The sequence below is a fragment of the Lycium ferocissimum genome, chromosome 1 (genome assembly GCF_029784015.1).
Source record: "Lycium ferocissimum isolate CSIRO_LF1 chromosome 1, AGI_CSIRO_Lferr_CH_V1, whole genome shotgun sequence".
Lineage (NCBI taxonomy): Eukaryota > Viridiplantae > Streptophyta > Magnoliopsida > Solanales > Solanaceae > Lycium > Lycium ferocissimum.
In genome coordinates, this window is record NC_081342.1 from 29,854,175 (window position 1) to 29,878,188 (window position 24,014).

Sequence of the window (24,014 nt, forward strand, 5' to 3'; positions counted from 1 at the left end):
AGTCCTATGGGTGAATGATACGTTTCCTAAGAAAAAGTGTACATCAATTGAAGTTTCATAGAAACAAACTTTACCTTAACTTTTTGTTGAAAAGGCATGACCCGTGACCCCACTAGTACTTGTTAGACTCGAACCACACGGTATGTCCATAATCATGACCCCACTAGTACTATTTACAGCCGTTTCAAAAAAATTATCCTATTTTTTTGCCACAAATTTCAAAAGCATTCATTTATTTTTTAAATTTTATGTCAAAGTAACTTGTTTCTATTGAACACACGATAGATTATTCCAATTAGGCATTTTCTATTCAATTATTAAATTTGTTTTATACATGTTTCATTCGTTTATTTAGTACGTTAACCCCACACACACACACACACATATATATATATATATATATATATATATATATATATATATATATATATATATATATATTATCTCCTTTAATTATACGTATCAACCTCAATTTCAAAATACTTGAGGTTTTTATAGCTTATCGCAACGAATACATATAATTAAAAAAGATTGACATATTTTATATGATTAACTTAACTATTTAACATACCCTTCGTAACACATGCAAAAGATTTCCAAAATTTAAATCAAATATCTAACGTGAAACACTTTATCATTTGTTCAAAATACTCAATTAGAACAAAAATAGTTTAATGTCTAAATGAAATTGGGAAGCCGCCTTATCTTTATTTTTCGTACAAATACGGGAAGAAAGCATAAATTCAAATATTCAAACGTCCACTCCAAAGTCAAGAGTCCACTCCATTCCGTGGATTCTCAACAATGAGATTCAGCTTTCATTCCTACTTCAATAGCCAAACCCTAGCTTCACTCAAATCCATTCTCAATATCTTCTTCTCTTTCCTCTCTAAAATCAATCCAATGGCAAGAAATCCTCCCTCCAACAATCCTCCACCATTCGATCCCTCAGAACCTTCAAACCCAATATCTTACCCATTAAAAACACTTGAAGAACTCGAATCAAGAGCCTATTTCAATTCATTTCATTTGCCATTCAATAAAGCTTCAGTGAAGTTGCCTTCTAATGAGTTACCGAAAAGGCCTAGACTGCTTGTGTGTCATGATATGGCTGGTGGATACCTTGATGATAAGTGGATACAAGGAGGGAATAATCCTGATGCTTATGCTATATGGCATTGGTATTTAATTGATGTTTTTGTCTATTTTTCCCATTCTTTGGTTACTTTGCCGCCTCCTTGTTGGACTAATACTGCTCATAAGCATGGAGTTAAGGTATTAGAGTAAAGAATTTTGATTTAAATATCTTTCTTTTGTGTTCTTTCGTGTTTCGCACATAGGGGTCGTTTGCTACGATGTATTAGAGAAAATAATGCATGTGTTAGCTCTGACTAATCCCTTGTTTGGTACACTTTTTAAATCTTGTACTGTATTAGTTATATACCCTATTTGGTATTATCCTATGCATAACTAATACATAGGTTATTAATGCATGGATAAGCATGGTTAAAGAAATTAGGCAATACATGTTATTTTTAATATACCACACCAAACAGTCGAGAAGAAATAATCTCAACGTAACTAACCCCTGCAATCTGCATTTCTAATACCCCATATTCAGTACTATTCTTATACACCCTACCAAACGACCCCTTAGTTTGATCTGCTTTGGGAAACTTGTTACGGTGACTATTTTTCTGAAAATCAAATGAACAAGACAACCATATCTTTAATTTGCTGCTTGTACGTACTCATCGATATGTCAATATGCATTTTATCTTGAAAATTTTGAAGGATATTTGCGACTTGCGAGCAGAACAATGACTTGTCAAGCACTTGTAGGAGTACAATAGGATGCATGCTTAAGAGCCCGTTTGGATTGGCTTATAAGTTGGCTTATAAAGTACAATTTTGCTTAAAGTCATTTTGTGCTTAAAATAAGCTCTAATTTTTTAACTTAGTTTATCTAAAGCGCCTTAAAAAAAAAATAAGTTGGACTACCCCGCACCAAGTAAGCTATAAGCCAATCCAAACGGGCTCTAAATATGGATATAGGAGCTCATTCTCTCTTTTTTTTTTCTTTATCGCCCTTAAAAATAAAAGCACCAAGTAATGTATGAAGACTTTCTTTGTTTTACTTTTAGTAAGACAAATATTTTTCTTTTACTTCTCCAATTATGTTGAATGAAACTTGAATAGAATGATTTCAGGAGTTAGGGGTAGGCCGAAGAAGTATTAGAGAGAGATGGTTAGACAGGACATGATACAATTTCAGGTTACCGAGGACATGACCTTAGATAGGAGGTTATGGAGGATACAAATTAGGGTAGAAGTTTAGTAAGTAGTTTAGCATTGTCCCACCTATCCTTTCATACTAGTAGTCGTAGTATTACTCTGGTAGTTCCTTGTCCTTTGTTTTCTGCTACTATTTGTTGTTTCTTGTATTTCGATTATCGTATTAATTTGTGGTAGTTACGGAACCTTTTTTCAGACTGCTCTATCATGCTTGTTATAGTATTTTGCCATGGCTTGTTCGCTTTAGTTATTTTTTTTTGTACTGCTTTGAATTGCTTGTCCTTGTGCCAAGGGTCTACCGGAACAGCCTCTCTACCTCCCAAGGTAGGGGGTAAGGTCTGCGTACCTAAACCCCACTTGTGGGATTTCACTGGTTATGTTGTTGTTGTTAAGACTTGAACAGCGCTAAATCGAGACAAATAATTCATAAAAGACATCAAGTAATTTCAGATTGAGTTATAGTTGATTGATTGACTAATTTCTCCAATTATGTTGAGTTATTTATCTACTCGTCCAACACCTAAGGTTCTGCCTGTTTGGCTGGTCACTTCCTCCTTCTCCATTGAGCTTAATTTTCATTTATTTTAAGGTATTGGGAACTTTTATCATGGAGTGGGATGAAGGGAAACTTCTTGCCAACAAATTATTGTCATCAACGAACTCGGCTCAGATGTATGCAGAGCGGTTAAGTGAGCTTGCTGCTGCTTTAGGCTTTGATGGATGGCTGGTAAGGGATTGATTCTGAAGTCTGATAGGCCTTCAGGCCCTTCACTTTTCTTCTTCTTCTCTTTCATTTCCTAATCACAGAAATTGATGTCAAATCTTTACATTCATAGCATGAAATTTCCTGATTGCCTTAATTTTAGATATGCCCGGTGGACTTGAAAAGTGATATTTTTTTATATAATCCTCCTTTGTTGTTATTTCTATGTAGTCTAGAGAAGTTTTCCCTATATCAGAGGAGAAACAATAGTTTTCTGTCAGTAACATATTTGGAAATTGAAGAATAGGACAAATGTCTATACAGTAAAAATCCTTAGAGTAATTGTTGCTTGTGAAATAAAGTAAGTTTAGTCATACAGTTCTAACTGCTTTCCGGTAAAAAATCATCAAGGAATAAGTTTAGTATGTCATAGTTCTTTGCATAACTAAGTCTTACACCAGCATCCTTTTTTTCTTTTTCAAATATCTTGCTTCCAGGTCAATATGGAAGTTTCCGTGGATGTTCGACAAATTCCTAACCTGAAAGAATTCGTCAGCCACTTAACTGAGTCCATGCATTCCCTTGTCCCTGGATCTTTGGTCATATGGTAATATCATGAAAGAAAACCTCTCTTCAAAGTTAAAAGCAGCATAGTTGTTAACCCTGGATCTTTGGTCATATGAAACCCGCTAATATCGGATGAAACCCCGAATTAAGTGGTGCACTTGCGGGAAACTCCTTGCCGAACCTCTCTTCAAAGAGACTTAATCAAAAAGCAGCATAGTTGTTCTTTCTTTCTGCTCCTGATGTTTGGTCCTATGGTAATATCATGAAATAAATCATCTCTTCTGAGTGAAAAAACAGCATAATTGGTTTTTCTTATGGTGATGCTACAGGTATGATAGTGTCACAATTGATGGGGATCTTAGCTGGCAAGATCAACTAAATGAAAAAAACAAGCCTTTTTTTGACATATCCGATGGTATATTTGTGAACTACACTTGGCGGGTACTTTCTCCTAATTCTTAGTTCTTTTTTTTTTTTTTAAGATTAATAATAATAATTGCTAAAGCCTGTTTTCTTGTTTACTTATAGGAGAACTATCCTAAGCAGTCAGCTGAGGTTGCCGGTGACAGGAAGTTCGATGTCTACATGGGAATTGATGTCTTTGGAAGAAACACTTATGGTGGTGGACAATGGACGGTGAGTTTTACCAAGTATGGGAAATAAAAAATTTCATACCTCACACTCTATGCTCGTTTATTAGTGCTAAATACATAGTCCTTATCATTGTTCTCTCATTTATCTTGTAAGTTTTCTGTTTTATACTGTTTGATATTGACAGGAATATTTGAAAATTTATTGTGTCATCTTGTTTGGGAATCTTTATTAGTGAGAAGTCCCTTTCCCTTGTTTCTCTTCTTTGATTATTCAAGGAGAGAGGATTGGGGCCTGTTACTCTATTTATCAATAGATTAAAGGAATATCTGATATTCGACCTAAAAATGTCTGTGAACCACAATTCTACCTTTACTATGAGTGTAACATTAATGCTTTTTCTTTTTCAGTTTGCTAGGTTCTTACTATAGACTATAACTGGGATCAGATGTAACAATGCTGTGAGTAGGCAATTAAGAGATGTTAAACCTCATAAATAATCATCAACCTTCTATATTACAGCAATATTCAAAATTGTCTACATCAGTCTCACTCATCATTCTCACACAAGTACTGGACTCACCAAGTTCTATGATTTTAATGAACTTCCAAAAAATTACCTGATGAATTGTCTATCATGTGAGTTTTCTTGACAGATTTTTATCACATTTTCATCTATTTCTCAAAGCATATTTGAATCCCTACCTAACGTTGGGAGACCTTTTCTTCACGGTTTCCTTTTACTACTCCATTTATATCTTCTAAACTTCCGTATTTTTCGCAGAAAAATGGATCCTATCCAGAAACAGAAAAATGAGTATATATAAAATGTGGGATTTATGCCTGCTGTAATGGACAAAATGGAATTGTGATTTATATGCTGAGTTTCAATGTCTCCCAGTTCAGTGCCTTAAAACCTATGTTGCTCGGACCCTTCACTTTTGCTGCCGTACCCGTGTCCGACACGACCCGACACCGACACCGACACCGACACCGGATTCGTGTTGGATCTGGTCAAAACGACATTGGATACTTTGACCAAATCCATGGACCAATCTGAGAAAAAATTTGAGGCTAAATTGAAAGAAACGGAGAGCTCTTGAAGAGTGGACACTTATTGTATCTAGAAGAGTTTCAAGTTAATTAAAAATTAAAATTTAATTATAAATGAAACATAACTATAAAAAATTATTTTTGTTTTTTTATTTCTAGGCATAGATTTAGTTATTTTTCTTATAATTTTGAATTATTTTAGCCGAATCCCCGCACCCGTATCCGCACCTAGATCCGTACCCCCGAATCTTAAAATTTAGATTATGCCGAATCCGACCTCTAGATCCGTACCCGTATCCGACACTCGACACCGAGTCCGAGCAACATAGCTTAAAACAATATGTGTACTTCCAAGTTTGTTAGAGAACACTTGCATTGTCTGATTGTTGAAAACTTCTTTTAGCAATTTTGGGATCTGTATATAATAGTTCCGGAAAGCAGGATGCGAGCTCACGGATATAACCAGCTAATAAGGTTTTAGTTCAAGTATCTTTCTTGGCAAATAGTTACTTTGGGCTGTTGGTTGTAAAACGAATTTCATTGTTACAAGCTTACTCCAGGTCACTAGTTTAAGCTTTTGTATAGGCTGTGTAGCCACTTTTTGTTTTCTTAAACCACATGTTAATAAAAATACCCACTTGTAAATATCTGATTCTGCCCTTTCATGCAGACAAATTTGGCACTTGATGTGATTAAGAAGGATAATGTGTCAGCTGCCATATTTGCTCCTGGATGGGTGTATGAGACAAAACAGCTACCTGACTTTCAGACTGCACAAAATCGGTCCTGTACTGCCTGCCATAATATCTCTTAAATGCTTTACTGTAAAATAATAAGTATACTGATTTCCAATAAAGGTTATTTTTCAGATTATTGCAAAGATTCACAGTATTTCTGTATCCTGATTTACATGGTTCAATCTCTTTTCATGCAGTGATCGCACTCTACACAACATGGATATTCTCATGGTTTTTCTTTTTTAAGTTATTTGAAAAAAGCATAAATCCTTTTCTTCATGTTGTCTTTCCTTGGCAAATGATATAACACATTACCAGCAAAGTGGAAGATGAGGTCCAATAAATAAAATGCGAAGTCGAGAGTGAAAGTCCCTCCATTTCTTAATATTTTGAAGTAACCAAGTCAGAAATGAAAGTCTCTTCATTTCAATCAATATGGCATTTTTATTTTAAAACGTCTCAGTAAATTATATGCACTTCTAAAATAATGTTACATTATTACTATATAAAAGTTACATTCAAGTAATTTATAATTTCTTACCAGGAAAGATGCTTGCCCCATTAAACTAAATTTTGAACAGCAAAGTTTAATGTTTTTCTTCTATTACTATATGCACTTTAAATTTATTTCTTAATCTATGTTTCCAAATCAAACTATGTCACATAAAGTGGGCAGTCTGAGTAGATTTATGCAACTTTATGAATGTGTGTATCAAAACTGTGTTGGATGTCTTCTCAGATGTTGTATATATTGCTGCATTATCATATCTAAAGTTGATTACGCCTGTTTTGGTAATTGAATAGTATATGCCTTCTGTTCACCATATCATAATGAAATGCTTTAACATGCAGTTGGTGGGCACTTGTAGAAAGATCATGGCATGTTTCACAAAATTACCCCTTAACTCTTCCATTCTACTCAAATTTTGATCAGGTATGGCCTAAGCTTGTTTGTTTTCCATAATCTCTTTTTGTGTTTCCTTCGTCCTTTTACAAAATAAAATGCAGAATTATTGCTTGTAACTTCGTCCAATCAATGCCAAGGTGGGGTGGCTCCTTATGATCCTTATCTGAAGGACCAGTTATGATCAAACTCCTTGTTGAATAGTAGTACACAACCAGTACTTAGAAACTTTTGCTACTTTTATTAGAAACATGTTTATGCTCAACTTCAAGAAGCAAATAATGATGGTTCAAGGGGGAAAAGAAGAGTCTGGACCATTAGTGGTGGCTCCTGAAGGGCGGAGAGGGGACAAAGCAAGTACGTAATCATATCTTAATTAATTTGATTAGCAACAGATAAAAGCTGGTTCAATGTCCTCTGTTTAGAGGAACAAATCCAGAAACTTCAGGCTGAAGACGCCACGAAATGCATAATCAGAAAGGTGTAACTTTATTACAAGGGCCATCTGATAAAATTGTCAAGTACTGAAAGTTAGAGGGAGATATAAGCAATTCCCAAAAATCAAAAGGTGTCACGCCCCGAACCTGGGCCTGGACGTAACACGGCACCCGGTGCCTGACTACATGTGACCGAGCGAACCAACTGGCTGATTGAATCAACATGTGGTATCATAACATACTGAATGCAGAAAATAACTAACACATGCTGATATACTGAAAGTCTGAATGATACATAATCAAAGTGCGGGAACACTAATACAAGTCTGAAGCATAACCGTAGCCAACATAGCTTAACTTGAAAAGCCTGCGAGTCTGTCTCGCCCCTTACTCTAGTCTATGGAAGCCTCTGACCCAATAAGTGCGAAAACAACGGCGTAAAAATACGTAAATAAATGATAAGGCCCAGATGCGGGGCTCGCAATCAGCGTCTTTTGGAGATCTGGTGACGGATGCGTAAGTCACGTAAATCGTTACTGCGTCGTGAGATGCGAACCCGAGAACAAAGGAACGTCGGCACGTTTGAATTACCTTTAGTTATGTAAAAACGCTGAAGGAAAGAAGCCCAAGTGGGGTGCTCGGGAAAAGAACGGCGATCAATAAGCGGGTAATATAATGCATGCGAAACTAATAAACGGCGAACAAGAGAAGTAAAGTAATAGGTACTCCCATCTTGAATATGAATCTTTGTTTTATGGAGTTAATAATCCGGGGCCTTGGCCCCCGATGGATAAAAACTATAGCCTGGCCAAAAAGTGCTAACACTCAAGGGACTTGGCGATATAAATGCACAAATCGGTGGCCTTGGCCCGTAAGTAAGTGTGTCGGTCGGTGGCCTTGGCCCGTATATATATACATAAGATTGTGCCCTTGGGCAAAGATGCGAGTGTTCGAACATTCAACAATATATATAGGAGCCAAAATCATCTTTTGTAATATAATGCGGATCAAGCGAGGCGAGATATGTATTTTTGAGCGGTTATGGAGTGTAAACATCTTGAGTTTTCATAAATGAGACCTAAATGGAATATCAAGGAAGTGAAAGTCATCTTTACTTGATACATAATGCGAATCATCTTGGACTACGTAATGCGGAATGTTTGAATAGAACTAAAGCGAGATATGTATTCTGGGCGATTATGGAGTTTAAAGCATTAGCTTGTAAATAAGCAAATCTAAGAGCATTACTATCTGAGACACAAATCATATGAACATGGCTTTGAGAGTCATCTTTGAAATCTTACATATGAGATGCGAACATGAATTCATACGGAGACATGGAAGCATACTAGAGGGTCGATATGCGATGTGACTATTACTATACTAGCTGAGACATGAATTTATGAACTAATTATGAGAACAAAAACTTTAACTAGTTTATAAACATGCTGAGTTTCTAGACTGAGACTCATGGGTATAGAACACGAGTCTAACTAGATTACGTTCTGGGTTCACAACGTTCGGAATGAAAGTCATGAACAAACTACGATACTAGGGAATAGAAGTTCTGCAACTATTCAAGGAGACTAAAAGGCGAACTATATTTCTGAGGAAATTCGTAACGTTGTAAAAGAACGTAGCGTAGGGAGAATCATTAACATTCCCAAACGTAGAGAGTTAGCCTCACATACCTGTAATTGCTCCAATCTAACAAATTAAACTGCTTCTCTAACAAAGAACACCAAAACCCTAGCTTTGAACCGCTTGAGAAGGATTTACCTTTTAAATCCTATGTTTTGGTTAAAGAATCATGTTACTAATCATAAATTAATGTTAGAATCACTTAGGAATCGTTAGAGCGATCTTACCTTGACGTGGGAGGATGAGGAGAGGAGAAAAACGACTGCTTAGGACTTTAGAACGAAGTTGGAATGTTAAATAAATGAAATTTCGGGTTTAAGTGTTGAATTTATAAGATGGACATTTTTGGACCCCCTGCCTCGCTGAGCTTAGCCTGTAGCTTGACTATGTTTTGCTTTGAGCTAAGCTCAGCGAGCTCACCTATCCACTTTATACTTAGCCAATTTTTTTGAAAATTTTCACTTTTGGACCCCCTACCTCGCTGAGCTTAGCCTATAGCTTGATCATGCTGTGCTGTGAGCTGGGCTCAGCGAGCTCCTAGGTCCATTTCACATCTAGTCAAAATTTCACGTTTTTCAGCTTGTCGACAGCGTTCTGTAGAATGTTCATAACTCCTAGCACAGAGCTCCGTTTGAGCTCCACCTTATATGGATGGAAAGGTATTTCCACATACTACAACTTTCATTTAGGAACCTTTTCCAAATTCTAAACGAATCAAGGGGTTACGAGTGCCCGAAGTAGGCCCGTCAACCATTTCCGCAAAACGTACAAACTTTCAAATTCTCCGCTAAACTCCCACGATACAAGTCTAACCTTAGTTCTAAGATACGGGATGTAATAAAAGGGTCCCTATCTTGGTCTAAAGGTGCTTCCATGACTGTTTATGAATAATTTGGGGGGAAGACTAACGCAATTGAAATGTTTTCTAATTCAAAAAGTCTGTGAGGTGGCAATGCCCGCTAACATCAATGTTGTCATCATCAGGGTCATGGTTACCATCTTGCCGTTGAGGGAAAGAAAATATCCGAGACTCCTTGGAACAACATTTCTTCCCAAAGCTTTCAGGTGTCTTCTGGTATCCTTTTACTTTTTCTCTTTCTTTATTTGTTATTAAGTGCAGTAATTTCCATAGTTGAAATATAGCATTTATCAGGAGTCCCAATTTTGAGAAATTCTCTCTTTAATTTAATTGTCCTCTGAGATCTACATTTTTACATGTTACCATCATTATAGACAAATTCATTAATTTGTCTGGTGTACGTTCCTACAGCTAATGTGTATGTTCATATCATCTCATTTACTTTCTAGTTTCACAGAATGTCACTGTTATCGTCAAAAGATGTTTCTGTGACCTTGTTTCTGCTTCTTTGGATATCACAATTTCCCAAAGTAAATGGTGTCTCTGAAAATATGTTCATATCTTCTCATGTACTTTCTAGTTTCACATAATGTCACTGTTATCGTCAAAAGAAGTTTCTGTGACCTTGTTTCTGCTTCTTTGGACATCACAATATCCCAAAGTAAATGGTGTCTCAGAGATTTTCGTTTGGAGTATGCAAGGCTAGAATTCATGCAGTTCAGCACAATATAGTGGAGATACAGACTCTGTTTCATTAATTTCTGAAATCCTTTTACGAGACATGTTATTCGTATCTTCCACATGTCGTTAGTGTCAGCAAAATTCAGTTTCATGGGGATGTCTTGAACTATACGATTTGCTGTTCAGATTAATTTTTTGAAAGATTATAAGTTTGAATCGAGTACTGACAACAAAGTTGATACTTCCTTGTGGTTATCCGCTACTTGAATTTGCCTTCACCTTGTGAAATATCATCCTTGAGTTTTGGCTGCGATAAATTCTTCTCTAACCATGACACAAAGTAAAATACTTGAACATCTGATAAGGGTTGTCACTTGCGCAATCAACGGAACTCTTAATATGTTTATGAGTGTACCAATGTTACTTTCGCTCTTAGATTATGTACCATGTCATCACTAAGATGATCCATTCCCTTCTACAAACTTCTCACCCTTGCTAATATATACACATTCATCTCAGCCTTTCCTGGAGTTTTCTGGAGAATCTACTGGAGGGCATCTAAAAGTAGTTGTTGAGTAAGTTTTTGTACTTATTACATTTTTTTTCTATCTTCCAGAACTTTATTGTTTTCTGTCAGTGGTAGTCCCTTGTTTCAGTCTGATGATCTTCTATCACATATAAAGTCTTATTTGAAACATCTGACACTTGAATTCTGGAGAAAATTTGTTTTATGTGTAAATCTTTCTACATAAGGCATCATAGATGTAAGAAATTCAAAAACTTGGACACCCGCATATGTAAATTGTAGTCTCTTTGCCCTCCTCCATTGCAATGTTGTTCTAGATTAGAAATTGGCACATTGCTGCAGCTAAAATTGTTTCTCTGAGACCTAGTGCATTTTGTGACAGCAGCTTCATTTGAGATAACCAAACATGCCTTTCTTTCGATAGATTGTCAACGGAGCATCTTAGAAATGCCTTTAATTGGGAATCACTAAAGCCCACTAGTTCAGCAACGCAGAACATTAGAGCATATAACCAGCAACTCAGCAGCTGAAAGCTGTCTGGTTTTGCTATCCTACTACATAAATTTATTAGTAAGTTAGCAGTCTACCCAGTTTTTAGTTCTCCTAAATGTCCTCACATTCTCATTAAGGCGCACTTTTGCCTTTCAACGAAAATATTTTCCCCAATCACCAGCCATTTGCGCGCTTCCAATCACCTTCTGTTGGGACCTGGGATATCATATTCTTAGCAAAACCAGAAGAATCATCTTTCCATCCTTTTTTTCAGAAAGTTTTTAATTCCTGCGATCCTCCAATCTCCTTTTAGCAATTCCCACACTTGAAAATCATCTGTTATTTATCTTTTCTTTTGATTTTATTGATGCGAACTGATTTGAGAGAATAACTTCTTGTATTATTCCAAGAGGTAAACAATATAAATACAGGTACATAAGGTTCTAACTAAGGAAAGAAATAAAAGGGATTCCTACAAATTTGCTAAGGGATTCCTACAAAATAAATGTGTTATGTACATTCCTAGGAAATAGTCTACGTTCATTCTGTAACACTTCCCCTCAAGCTGGAGCATATATATTGCTCATGCCCAGCTTGCTACAAAGGTAATCAACTCGAGTGCCATTTGATGCTTTCGTGAACAAATCAGCTAGTTGCTCTCCTGTCTTCAAGTAGCCAGTGGAAATCAAATTCTCCTGAATCTTCTCAGGAATAAAATGAAAGTCAACTTCAATATGTTTGGTTCTTTCATGATACACCGGATTTGAAGCAATATGGAGTGCAACTTGATTATCACACCAGAGTTTTGATGGAGGATATTTCACGCCAATTTCAGTTAAAAGATGGCGTATCCACATTATCTCACACGTAGATTGCGACATAGCTCTGTACTCGGATTTTGCATTGGATCGAGATACAACACTTTGCTTCTTACTCCTCCATGATACTAGATTCCCACCAACAAAGACACAATAGCCTGTAGTAGATCTTCTATCAATTTTGGATCCAGCATAGTCAGCATCTGCAAAACCTTCCACACGAGAATGACCGTGATTGTGATACAATATGTCAAGTCCAGGAGCTCCTTTCAAGTAACATAAAATTTGTTCCAAAGCTTCCCTGTAGGTGCGGACATGAACTGGCTAACAACACTTACCGCAAAAGGAATATCTGGACGAGTCACAGTGAGGTAGTTTAACTTCCCAACTAACCTTCTATACCTCTGGATCATCAAAAGGATCGCCATCGTCTTTCAGAAGATGTACACCGGGAGCCATTGGAGTACTACAAGGTTTGGCTGCCAACTTTCCGGTGTCTGCAAGCAAGTCAAGTATATACTTTCTCTGGGATAGAAAAATACCCTTCTTGCTTCTATTTACTTCTACTCCCAAAAAGTATTTCAACTGGCCCAAGTCCTTCATATGAAACCTAGTATGCAGAAAAGACTTAAGGGAAGAGATCCCTGCATAATCACTTCCTGTAATGACAATGTCATCAACATATACAACGTCATCAACATATACAACAAGGAGGATACTGCCAGCTGCTGATTGCCGATAGAAGACTGAGTGATCGCATTTGCTCATTTTCAGCCCAAAATCCTGAACTACCTCACTGAACTTGCCAAACCAAGCCCGTGGACTCTGCTTCAAGCCATACAAGGACTTCCTCAAATGACAGACTTTCCCATACTCCCCCTGAGCAACAAAACCAGGTGGTTGCTCCATATATACTTCCTCCTGAAGATCACCATGAAGGAACGCATTCTTGATATCTAACTGATGTAAAGGCCAATTCTCGGAAGCAGCTAGAGAAATGAACAAGCGAACAGAGGTGAGTTTGGCAACCGGGGAAAAGGTGTCTGAATAATCTACCTCATAAGTCTGAGCATACCCTTTAGCCACAAGTCTGGCCTTAAGTCTTGCTATCGAACCATCTGGATTAACTTTAACTGTGAAGACCCACTTACAACCCACTGGTTTCTTTCCCTTGGGCAAATCCACCAAATCCCACGTGTGGTTTTCCTCTAAGGCATGTATTTCATCAAGCATTGCATCAGACTATCCAGGATGATTCAGAGCCTCCTTCACTGTTTTGGGTACATAGATGGAGTCTAGAGAAGCAATCAAAGATCTAGACGTAGAAGACAGGCGGTCATAGGAAAGAAAATTAGCAATGGAATATGTGGACTTGCAAGTACGTGTACCTTTGCGAAGAGCAATAGGGAGGTCAAGATTTTCTAGAGGATCAGGTGGAGGAGGGTCTGATGCAACAGAACTGGTGGTGACATGTATCATTGGCCTTTTTCCTCCTCAAGTAAACCTGAACAATAGGTGGTATTGCTAGCGTAGATGGAGCGGGTGTTGAAGGTACAATAATCGATTGGTGCTCAATAAAAGAACTAGGAGATAGAGGAACAATATCATCTGATTGTTCTGTCAAAGCACGAGTAACCTGATAGACTAACCACTCATCTTCCTCCCCCTGATTCGTAGAAATGGGAGGTGCATAGAAGAATGGTGTATCTCTGAAAATACCACATCAGTTGACACCAGATATTTGCCAAGTTCAGTAGAATAACACCGATAGCCCTTCTGAAGGCGAGAATAACCCAGAAAAACACACTTCAATGCCTTGGGATCCAACTTTGTAACAGATGGTCGAACATCTCGAACATAACATGTGCTTCCAAACACCTTAGGTTCTACCGGAAATAGTGACTTATTTGGAAAAAGAACACTATAAGGCACATTAACGACAAGCACAGAAGATGGCATGCGATTAATCAGAAAACAAGCTGTAGAGACTGCATCTGCCTAAAACTGTTTTGGAACCTTCATTTGGAACAAAAGTGCCCGAGCTGTCTCAAGTAGATGTCTATTCTTCCTCTCAGCAACTCCATTTTGAGAGGGTGTATCAACACATGAAGACTGATGAAGAATACTGTGTTGTCTCATGTACGACCCAAACAATTCTGACATGTATTCTTTAGCGTTATCACTCCTTGGAAGAAGTACTGAAGTATTGAATTGAGTTCTAATTTCAGCACAAAAGCAGAAAAGTGAGTAAGCACTTCAGATAAATCCAAGTGATTCGAGAGAAATCATCCACAAAAGGGACAAAATACTTATGCCCAGTTTTCGAAACAATAGGACATGGTCCCCAAACATCAGAATGAATCAGCTCAAAAGCTGACTCAGCCCACTTATTAACCCGTGGACCTACTGAGCTACGATGGTGTTTTGCAAATTTACATGACTCACATTCCAATGAAGGAATATTCTGAAATTGAGGACAAAGCTTCTTCAATAGAGGTAGAGAGGGATGTCCTAATCGACAATGTGCTTCAAAAGGAGACACGACACCGGAGCATGCAATAGACCGAGACTCCCGTTCATCAAGGATGTATAAACCATCAGATACATGTCCTTTACTAATAACCTCATTCGTCGCAAGATCACGAAACACACAATAATCGGGAAATAATGACACATAACAGTTGAGATCTCTAGTAAGTTTGCTCACAGAAATCAAATTAAAGGCCAACTTCGATAGACTTAATACAGATGACAAGGTAATATGAGTGTTTAGTTTAACAGTCCCATATCCAACAATACTGCAGGTTGACCCATCAGCTACAGTAACAGAAGAGGGTACTTTATATGATCGAAAGTTGGAAAAGATATTAGGATTACCTGTCATGTGATCTGTAGCACCTGAATCAATTACCCATTTGTTTGAAGAGGAGATAAAACAGGTTTTACCCGACTCAGCAAATGTACTAACCGAAGTGGATGCATTAAGGGCCTGTTTGGAAAGCCACTTGGTAATTGGAATTGGTGTAATTACTAGGGTAGTAATTACACAGCCTAGTAATTACACAGTAGTGTAATTACAACTTGTTTGTTTGTCATATCGTAATTACAGTGTAATTACAAGCGTGTTTTTTGGTTGCACAAGTGTAATTACACAATTAGTTTAATTTAAAAATAAAATTTAATTATAAAAAATTTAAAAGTAATAATTAAAAAATATTTGCCTTTATAAATGATATTAAATTAGTTGTTTAATAACACATTGTTTCTTGAAAATATATTAATTAATAATCATATATTTGCAACTAATATTGTAAAAAATAATTGATATATATTTTTCAAATTAATAATATTTAATTTTAATTAATTATAAAACTTAAAAGAAGACTTTTTGTTGTGAGAACGTCATGGATTGGATGTTTGACAAAAAAATAATATTTATAAATATAATGCCATAACATTATTCAAATGTTTGACACAAAAAATCTATCAAATTTAAGTAAAAAATAAACAACATGCAATGTGAAAGCAAATAACTTAAAATTGGAAATATAACCTAAATTCAAAATCCAAAAGAAAAAGTTTAACATAATACTCTTATGTGAATTTCCAACATTACATAAGTAAGTTCCAACGTAACTTAAGTAAATAATTCAAAAGAAAGGAAAAATATAAGTCTATAACCTCATTCACAGTGAAATTCTACTTTAATAACGTCACTCGTTATATGTCAAGTTTGTTAATGACTCATTCTTTCCAATATTAAGAGGTGTAGTTTCAAAAATTAGAATAATACGATTATGCTAAATGAATAACATAAAAAATTAAAAAAATACGAGCAATTACATGGAACCACAAGAAGTAAAGGTTGGGAATGAGAAGAAAGAAAATGAAAAATAAATAATATAAAAAGAAAAATACATTTTAAAAAATAAAAATAATTAAAAAGTAAAAATAAAAAAGAAATTAAAATAATAGAAATTAAAAATCAAAAGAGATTAAAATAATAGAAATAAAAAATAAATAAAAAATAAAAAGAAATTAAAATAAACAAACTAAAAAGTAACCCTGTAATTATAGGGTGTAATTACACCCAATGCTCAGCCCCCCCTTGAGAATTGAAGAGTGTAATTACACCCAATTCCCACCTAACTGTGTAATTACTTGGTCAAACAAACAGGCGAAACTGTGTAATTACACCCAATTACCTGGGTGGCTTTCCAAACATGAATAAATTTTGCAAACTCATCTGCCGAAATAAGAATTGTTTTGTTTCCTCCTTCCTTATCGTTTATAGTCATTTTCCAACTAATAAACTCACTGTATCAGAATAAAGTGATGAAGAAACCAGCAAAAATGCCAAACAGACTATATGCCAAAATCAGACTACTTGAAACAAACGATAATGACCAGTAACGCAACCAAAGAGACTCACAGTTAGACTTCGAAGAAACGATTTTCAAAATCTCAGAAAGCCTCCCACAGACAATATCAAATCACAAATTGATAAGCCACAATCCGAATCAGTGTTGCACTCGTGGGCAACCTCCAACAATTCCCGAAATCAAAAGAATAATCAGCAACAAAAAGGGAAAAATCTCAAACCTGACCAAAATGTTGGTCACAGATCTGTTTTGAGACCCTTCTACTCCAAAACGTGGTCCTATAATCACAGTGCCACAACAATTCGACCGAAAACGTCAAGGCGAAGTCGGGACAGAAAACCGGACCACAATTGGTCCACGCACGCGCCTCCACGCGCTGCTCGAACTGGGCTGTCTCCGGCAGTTTCGTCGACGCGTGAGCTACACGCGCTTCTCCTCCAACCAATGGAATCTGGGGTTTCGTAGATCGGGAGAGCCGGTCCTCCGTAAGTTCATGGCAACTGCTAAATTTCAGATTCAAAACTTCCTTGAAGTACACTGACCCAACTCCGGCGATCTCCAGTGAGTTTTCTGATTTTCAGATCTAACTCCGGCCGAGCAGGATACTCCGCTTTGATCCATGTGAACTGATTTGAGAGAATAATTTCTTGTATTATTCCAAGAGGTAAGCAATATAAATACAGGTACATAAGGTTCAAACTAAGGAAAGAAATAAAAGGGATTCCTACAAATCTGCTATTTATAATTGTGTTATGTACATTCCCAGGAAATAGTCTACGTTCATTCCGTAACAATTGAAGAGCATATGCAAACAGGACTTTCACATCATCATTCAGAGGGAATCAGTGCTACTTTTGTTTGCAGGTTGAAGGATATATGAGCAGCATGGCTGTCCTTTTCTGTTTTTTAAATTTCTTTTTCTTCTCTTTCTTGGTCATGATCACTCATGGGGAAAAGTACCTCTAAGGTTGAATCTTCACAAACAATCAAATCCCACCCACCACCCCGTTCATCCCATAACTCTTATAGCTACCATGATTCTCTCTCTCTCTCTCTGCACACACACACACACACACACACACATATTCTGCTTTACCTTTAGCTTCCAATTTCACCTTCCTACCTTATCACTTCTAATGATGGCTCATGTTTTACCAAATCCATGCCCTGTAGTTTATCATTGGAAAATTGTACCAAATAAATCAGGTGCTCCAGTTTTCGATCACAAAAGAAATTGAAACAGCCAAACCAAAATCGAAATCGCCTGAATCACTCACCAAAACCTTAAACTCCAGAGTTGAATGACAAAGTAAAAGCTTGCTGCAGATCAGCACCCAACCAAATAATGCCAGAAGACAAAATTGAAGCTGCTCATTAACCAGCAAAAGTTGCCCTAATTGCCAATAAAAGACTCACCAGAAAATAACCAAACCACATATGAGAATAATGTGCTGACCCAGCAACACAAATTAAGACACCGGCCAGAGACAAGCCAAACCAAAGTTCGAACAAAACAATGTAACTGGACTGAATTCTCAAAGAACATGGACAAAATAGACAGAAATGATAAAATATATAACGGCCAAATTAATGTAAGAATATTGCGTTCGAGTAATGAATTGGCAAGGGTAATCTAATTGTGTAGATAATGGAAAGAGAAGTGGGTAGAGTGCGGCCTACTACGTTCTTGAAGTATGATATCAAAATCTTTATCTCTGCCCCTCTCTCTCTCTCTGAGAGCACGTGTATGTATGCATGTGTACATATTGAGGTTTTGTGTGCATGCTTTTGTTCATAAGATTGCTTCTAGCTGGTGTACGCTTCTGTCTAATGTTTTGAACTGGGAACTGATCGTCTGCACTGAATTTGACCTATGATTGGATGTGGTAGTATTAAGGAACCATCTTATAATGGAGGAGGGAACCTAGCATTCAATGGAACACTTTATGATGATTTTCAGTTCTCGGCAAGGTTGTTTGAAGGGAAGCTTCAGTTGGCAGATTCACCTGTTCACTTTACGTATTCTGTAAGCCATCTTTTCCTTTGGGATAATAGTTCTTAAAGTTCTTAATTGTTGCTAATTACTTGTACTGTCATACTGATAATTTTCACCAACCAGAGAAATCCTTTTAGAAAGATTTGTTACCTTTCTTCTGGAGAGGAATTATACATAGTTACTCGGACTCTTCACTTTCGGTGCCGCACCCGTGTCGACATGACATGGGTGCGGTTGTAGCTGTGGATCGGTACCCGATCTGCTCAACTGTTTTTGGGTACTTTGACCAAAATCGATGGAGAAATTCCGAACAGATCCAATGATTTCTATAATCAAAACAAAAGCTAAGGTGGACTTGAAGAAAATGGAATACCCTGTATATTGAAATTTCTATGTCACTCCTTTTCCTTTTTATCTCCTTTCGAGATTCTCCTCTTGATCAATTTTTTCTCCTCAAGTTTTCCACATAATATCTCATAATTTAGGTTTTATAATTCCATTTTTAGATATTTTAATTATTTTTAGCCGAATCCCCGCACCCGTATCCATACCTGGATCCGTATTCCCGAATCTTAAAATTTAGATCATGAAGGATCCGACCCTAGATCCCCCCACCCCTATCCGACACTCGCATCCGCGTCTGAGCAACTTAGAATTATCCTACTGCCTCCAGCTGTTTGGTGTTCACCTGAGAGTAGTGCTGTGTTATATCTCAGAGCCATGTTGTACGACAATGCTTGGTGATAAAATTTTCTGGGTGATAAAAAGTCCTTGAGAAACTCCACAAGAATATATACAGTACCTTGCTCTACGACATCAAAATATACAGATTTTTTCTAGGGCCTGTTTGGAAAGCCACCCAGGTAATTGGAATTGAGTGTAATTGGGTGTAATTACAAGTCATTTATCGTTTGTTTTTGACCGGTAATTACACGGTTAGGTGGGAATTGAGTGTAATTGAGAGGGTGTAATTACACTCTCCAATTCTCAAGGGGGGGCTGAGAATTGGGTGTAATTACACCCTGTAATTACATGATTACTTTTTAGTTTATTTCTTTTTAAATTTCTTTTTAATTTCTATTATTTAATTTTTTTTAACTTTTTAAATTTCTTTTCTTTTCTAATTTATTTTTTATTTCTATTATTTAATTTTTTCTTATTTTTACTTTTTAATTATTTTTATTTTTTAATATATATTTTTCTTTTATAGTATTTATATTTCATTTCCTTTATTCTCATTCCCAACCTTTACTTCTTGTGGTCCTATATAATTGCTCATATTTTTTTATTTTATTCATTTAGCATAACCGTGTTAATATTCTAATTTTTGAAATTACATCTCTTAATATTAGAAAGAATGAGTCATTAACAAACTTGGCATATAATGAGTGACGTTATTAAAGTAGAATTTCGTTGGGAATGAGGTTATAGACTTATATTTTTCCTTTCTTTTGAATTATCAGAGTATTTACTTATGTTACGTTGAAACTTACTTATGTAACGTTGGAATTTGACATAAGAGTATTATGTTAAAAAAAAAAATCTTTTGGATTTTGAATTTAGGTTATATTTTTGATTTTAAAAATATTTGTTTTAATATTATTGCCTTGTTATTTCACATTGCATGCTGTTTATTTTTCACTTACAGTTGATACAATTATTGTTAAACATTGGGATAATGCTGTGGCATTATATTTATAAATATTCTTTTTTTTTGTCAAACATCCAATCCCATGATGTTCTCACAAAAAAGGCATGCTTTTAAGTTTTATAATCAATTAAAAGTAAAATATTATTAATTTGAAATTGTATATCAATTTTTTTTACAATATTAGTTACAAATATATGATTATTAATTAACATATTTTCAAGAAACAATGTATTATTAAATAACTAATTTAATATCATTTATATACGCACATATTTTTTAAATATTAATTTTAAATTTTTATGATTAAATTTATTTTTAAATTAAACTAACTGTGTAATTACACATGTGCAACCAAACAAAGACGCTTGTAATTACACTGTAATTACATTATGACAAACAAACAGGACGTTGTAATTACAATACTGTGTAATTACTAGGCTGCGTAATTACTACCAATTCCAATTACCAGGTGGCTTTCCAAACAGGCTCCTAAAGAATTTGTACCTATGTAAAATTTTATATTCTATTTTTTCAAGTAGCCAATGTCAAAATACTGACTTTTCATTGTCAGTTTCTACCCTTAAGGACCTTACCAAGAAAGAATTCTAGCCTCAGGGACTGGCAGCTGAATACTCTCCTTTTTTCTTATGGGCTCATCCTTCTTTCCTGCTTGGTGCATTTCCTGAGATTTATTACCCTCCAAATGACCCAACTTCTGCAGAAATACGAAAAGTTCACGTTGTGATGGAATACATGTACATTGTTGCCCTCGTTGTACTTGTTCATTTATCATCCAGTACGCTTTAATGCAGGTAAAATCAAATGGAAGCTCTTTGTTGGGCTTGTCTCTTGAGTTCACTTCTGCTATCGGGGAGCAAAAATCAGTATTAGTTGCTTCTTCAGGAGATTCATTGCTGACTATGACTCGTTTTGTTAGACATTTTGACAACGTTATAATGCCTCATCGTGTTACTAAACTAGAGACGGAACCATCATGGGTCATACAAGAAAGTAGTATAGCAATGGAAGGATACATGTTAACAAAAATCCATGCTGTATGCTATATGTTAAGACCTGAAGTTCACAAATCAGAAAGTCAAGGTAAAACCATGGTATTTTCTCCAGAAAGTCAAGGTAAAACCATGGTATTTTCTCCATCAGAGTATCATGCAGAGTATCATGCAGTGCTCGGTCATCTTGCAATAGATAGTCGTACGCTGAACTCCGACTTCCCACCATCAACTTCATGGCTTGTTGATAGTAACTTTATTAAATGGTCTTCCGGTGCTCATGGCTCCAGGAAACTTAATATCAAGCTTGTTTGGAAATCGAAAGACGGAAAAACTCACCTATTCCCCAAGTATTATATCTATGTCAAGAAACAACCCAGTATCTCAATTGCAGAGCCAAATGGATCACTTCAACTTGTCCAGGAGTACCTGGGAGTTGCGGAAGTTGAAGCATTTTATGTGTCTGATCTTGTAGTTCCCTCTGGCACTTCAAGCGTTAAATTCATTATTCAAGTTTGCAGCCTGGATGGAGCTTTCCAAAAGCTAGAAGAGTCTCCATCTCTGGATTTAGATGTTCAAGGGTTGTAATTATTAGTATTACTTTATGTTCTATAAGTTAAATTGTCATTTGTTCCGCGGTTCTATGGGGGAGGACCAAAATAATTTTAATGCAAGTGTTACACATTTACACATGCCACAGAATAATGTGGATTATGTATACAGATTGTTGTAGCATTACAATATAGTATTAAGTATTTAACGAGTAAAGGCGGTAATGGGGAAACTTCCTCTCTTAATAGTGCTTTTTAGCAATGAAATTGCAGCATATTGTTAACAGGGAAGGCTTGACAAGGAGAGTTATCTTCACTATATATATTTTCTTTCGTAATTTTATCTTCACTTCCCTTCCATTCCAAAGTTTTCAAGCAAAGGTGTAAGGTAGTAAACCGGAACCGTGCTTGGAACTCTATAAGAGTCTTCCGGGGAAATGAAATATTGTTGGATCGTTTCTAATGCAAGCCTGATTTCAGTAGTTTCCACGAAGTTAACCTAGAGGTAGTACGTTGTTACCAACTTGCAAATGTTCGTAAAGAAGTTTCTCTTGAGGTAGTACGTTGTTACCAACTTGCAAATGTTCTAAAGAAGTTTCTCTTCTCTAAATTGGTCATATTGTCTTGTTGAGTTTCAAGCTATTGGCTTTTTATCGTCTCAAGCACGTTTTAGGGTCACTGGACGCAGTGGGGATATAGTGCTTGGGCAACAATTCATCCGAACTCAACATTTCCCCCGCAAAGCATAAATACATGTGTGAAAACACACTAAAATTTCATAAATATTAGGTAAGGACCCATAATTTTAGAAGTGCGATGCGTTTAGTACTAAAAATATTAAAGGTTAAAATTATTAAATTTACATTCTGAATTCGCCTCCAACTAGATGATCTTTAAGGGCGTGTTTGGTATGGAAGAAAATATTTTCCGGGAAAATAAGTGATTTTCCTACTCATTTTCTTGTGTTTGGTACGCAAGTTAGAAAATGTCATTTTATCAGCATTTGCATATACTCAAAGCAAAATCACTATGAAATTTTTGAATAAGGAGTACAACTTTTGGTGGTGGGGAGTACGGGTTGGGAGGTGGGGTAGGCGAGTGGGTGGTGTAAAAAAAATAAAACAAAAGAAAAACTTTTAAAAACCTTTTTTAAAATGATTTTTTTTTTGTAGGGTCGTGAGTGTGGGTTGGGTTGGGTGGTGCAAAAAAAAAAAAAAAAAAAAAACCTTTTAAAAAACCTTTTAAAAAATGAAACCAAGAAAATAGAAAAACTTTTTTAAGAATGAAAATTAATTTTTTTCCGGAGGGTGGTTGGGGTGGTGTAAAAAACCCATAAAAAAAAAAAAACTTTTAAAAACCCTTTTTATTTATTTTTTTGGAGGGGGAGGGGGGGGGTGTAAAAAACCAATTTTTTTAAAATGATTTTTTAAAAAATCAAGAAAATAGAAAAACTTTTTTAAAAATGAAAATTAAAAAAAAAAAACTTTTAAAAACTTCCTTTAAAAAAAAAATTGAACTTTTTTGAAGGGGTTTGGTTTGGGGGTGGAGGTTGGGTGTGGAAAACCAAAAAGATAATAATAATTTAAAAACTCTTTTTCTTAAAAAAGTTTGGAGGGGGCGGGGGGGTGAGGGCGTGGTTGGGAGGGATAAGAAATTTTTTTCCATTTCTTATAAATTTTTTATAAAGGTAAAATAAAATGTATAAAAAGAAAATTCGAGGGGGGGGGGACAGGGTGGAGGGGTGGGGGTAGTGGAGTGGGATTTAAGATGGGTGGGTGGTGGAAGGTGGGGTGTTGAGGGTGTGGTGTGGTTTGGGGTGGTGGGTGGAGTGGGGAGGGAGGGTGTCATACCCCAACCTTAGGGGGTGTGGCCGGCACCTGGCAGCCGAAGGGCCGTGCGAACCAACTGTAATATCTGAACTCTGTAACATGAATCATAGGCCGACAAGGCCGTTGAATAACAATTATAAGAAGTATAACATGACAACCTGCAAGCAGAAAAGGCCCAACAATACATATATGCATAACTAGGGCCGACAAGGGCACAACCAAGAAAGACAACTAGTCAGAAGGCCGGCAAGGCCAAACACAATACCTGTATACTGAGTGATAGTCTGTAAG

The 24,014-nt window shown here is 36.2% G+C and overlaps 1 protein-coding gene across 4 annotated transcripts; it reads left to right on the top strand.

Moving 5' to 3' along the window:
* The first annotated feature begins 733 nt into the window (after positions 1 to 733).
* On the top strand, positions 734 to 22,127 carry LOC132053770 (cytosolic endo-beta-N-acetylglucosaminidase 1-like). 4 transcript variants are annotated; one of them, XM_059445877.1, is made up of 12 exons: positions 736 to 1,275; positions 2,885 to 3,022; positions 3,496 to 3,605; positions 3,895 to 4,006; positions 4,094 to 4,201; positions 5,880 to 5,947; positions 6,799 to 6,880; positions 9,913 to 9,993; positions 10,988 to 11,043; positions 18,577 to 18,712; positions 21,146 to 21,461; positions 21,507 to 22,127. In XM_059445877.1, exons 1-12 carry the CDS (start codon positions 805 to 807, stop codon positions 21,929 to 21,931), a joined length of 2,103 nt encoding a protein of 700 aa, XP_059301860.1. In that variant the 5' UTR covers positions 736 to 804; the 3' UTR covers positions 21,932 to 22,127. The 4 variants fall into 4 exon arrangements, with proteins under 4 accessions (XP_059301864.1, XP_059301860.1, XP_059301857.1 ...); XM_059445874.1 differs by having other exon boundaries at positions 737 to 1,275; positions 5,880 to 5,992; XM_059445887.1 differs by having other exon boundaries at positions 1,046 to 1,181; positions 5,880 to 5,992.
* The last annotated feature ends 1,887 nt before the right edge of the window (positions 22,128 to 24,014 follow it).

What these genes read in the sequence shown, in the direction of transcription:
- LOC132053770 (XM_059445874.1), top strand. Translation starts at nt 805, where the DNA reads ATGAGATTCAGCTTTCATTCCTACTTCAATAGCCAAACCCTAGCTTCA. An exon ending in TTTCAGACTGCACAAAATCG is followed by an intron (nt 5,993 to 6,798) that starts GTCCTGTACTGC and finishes TTTAACATGCAG; the next exon opens with TTGGTGGGCACTTGTAGAAA. An exon ending in CATGGTATTTTCTCCAGAAA is followed by an intron (nt 21,462 to 21,506) that starts GTCAAGGTAAAA and finishes AGTATCATGCAG; the next exon opens with AGTATCATGCAGTGCTCGGT.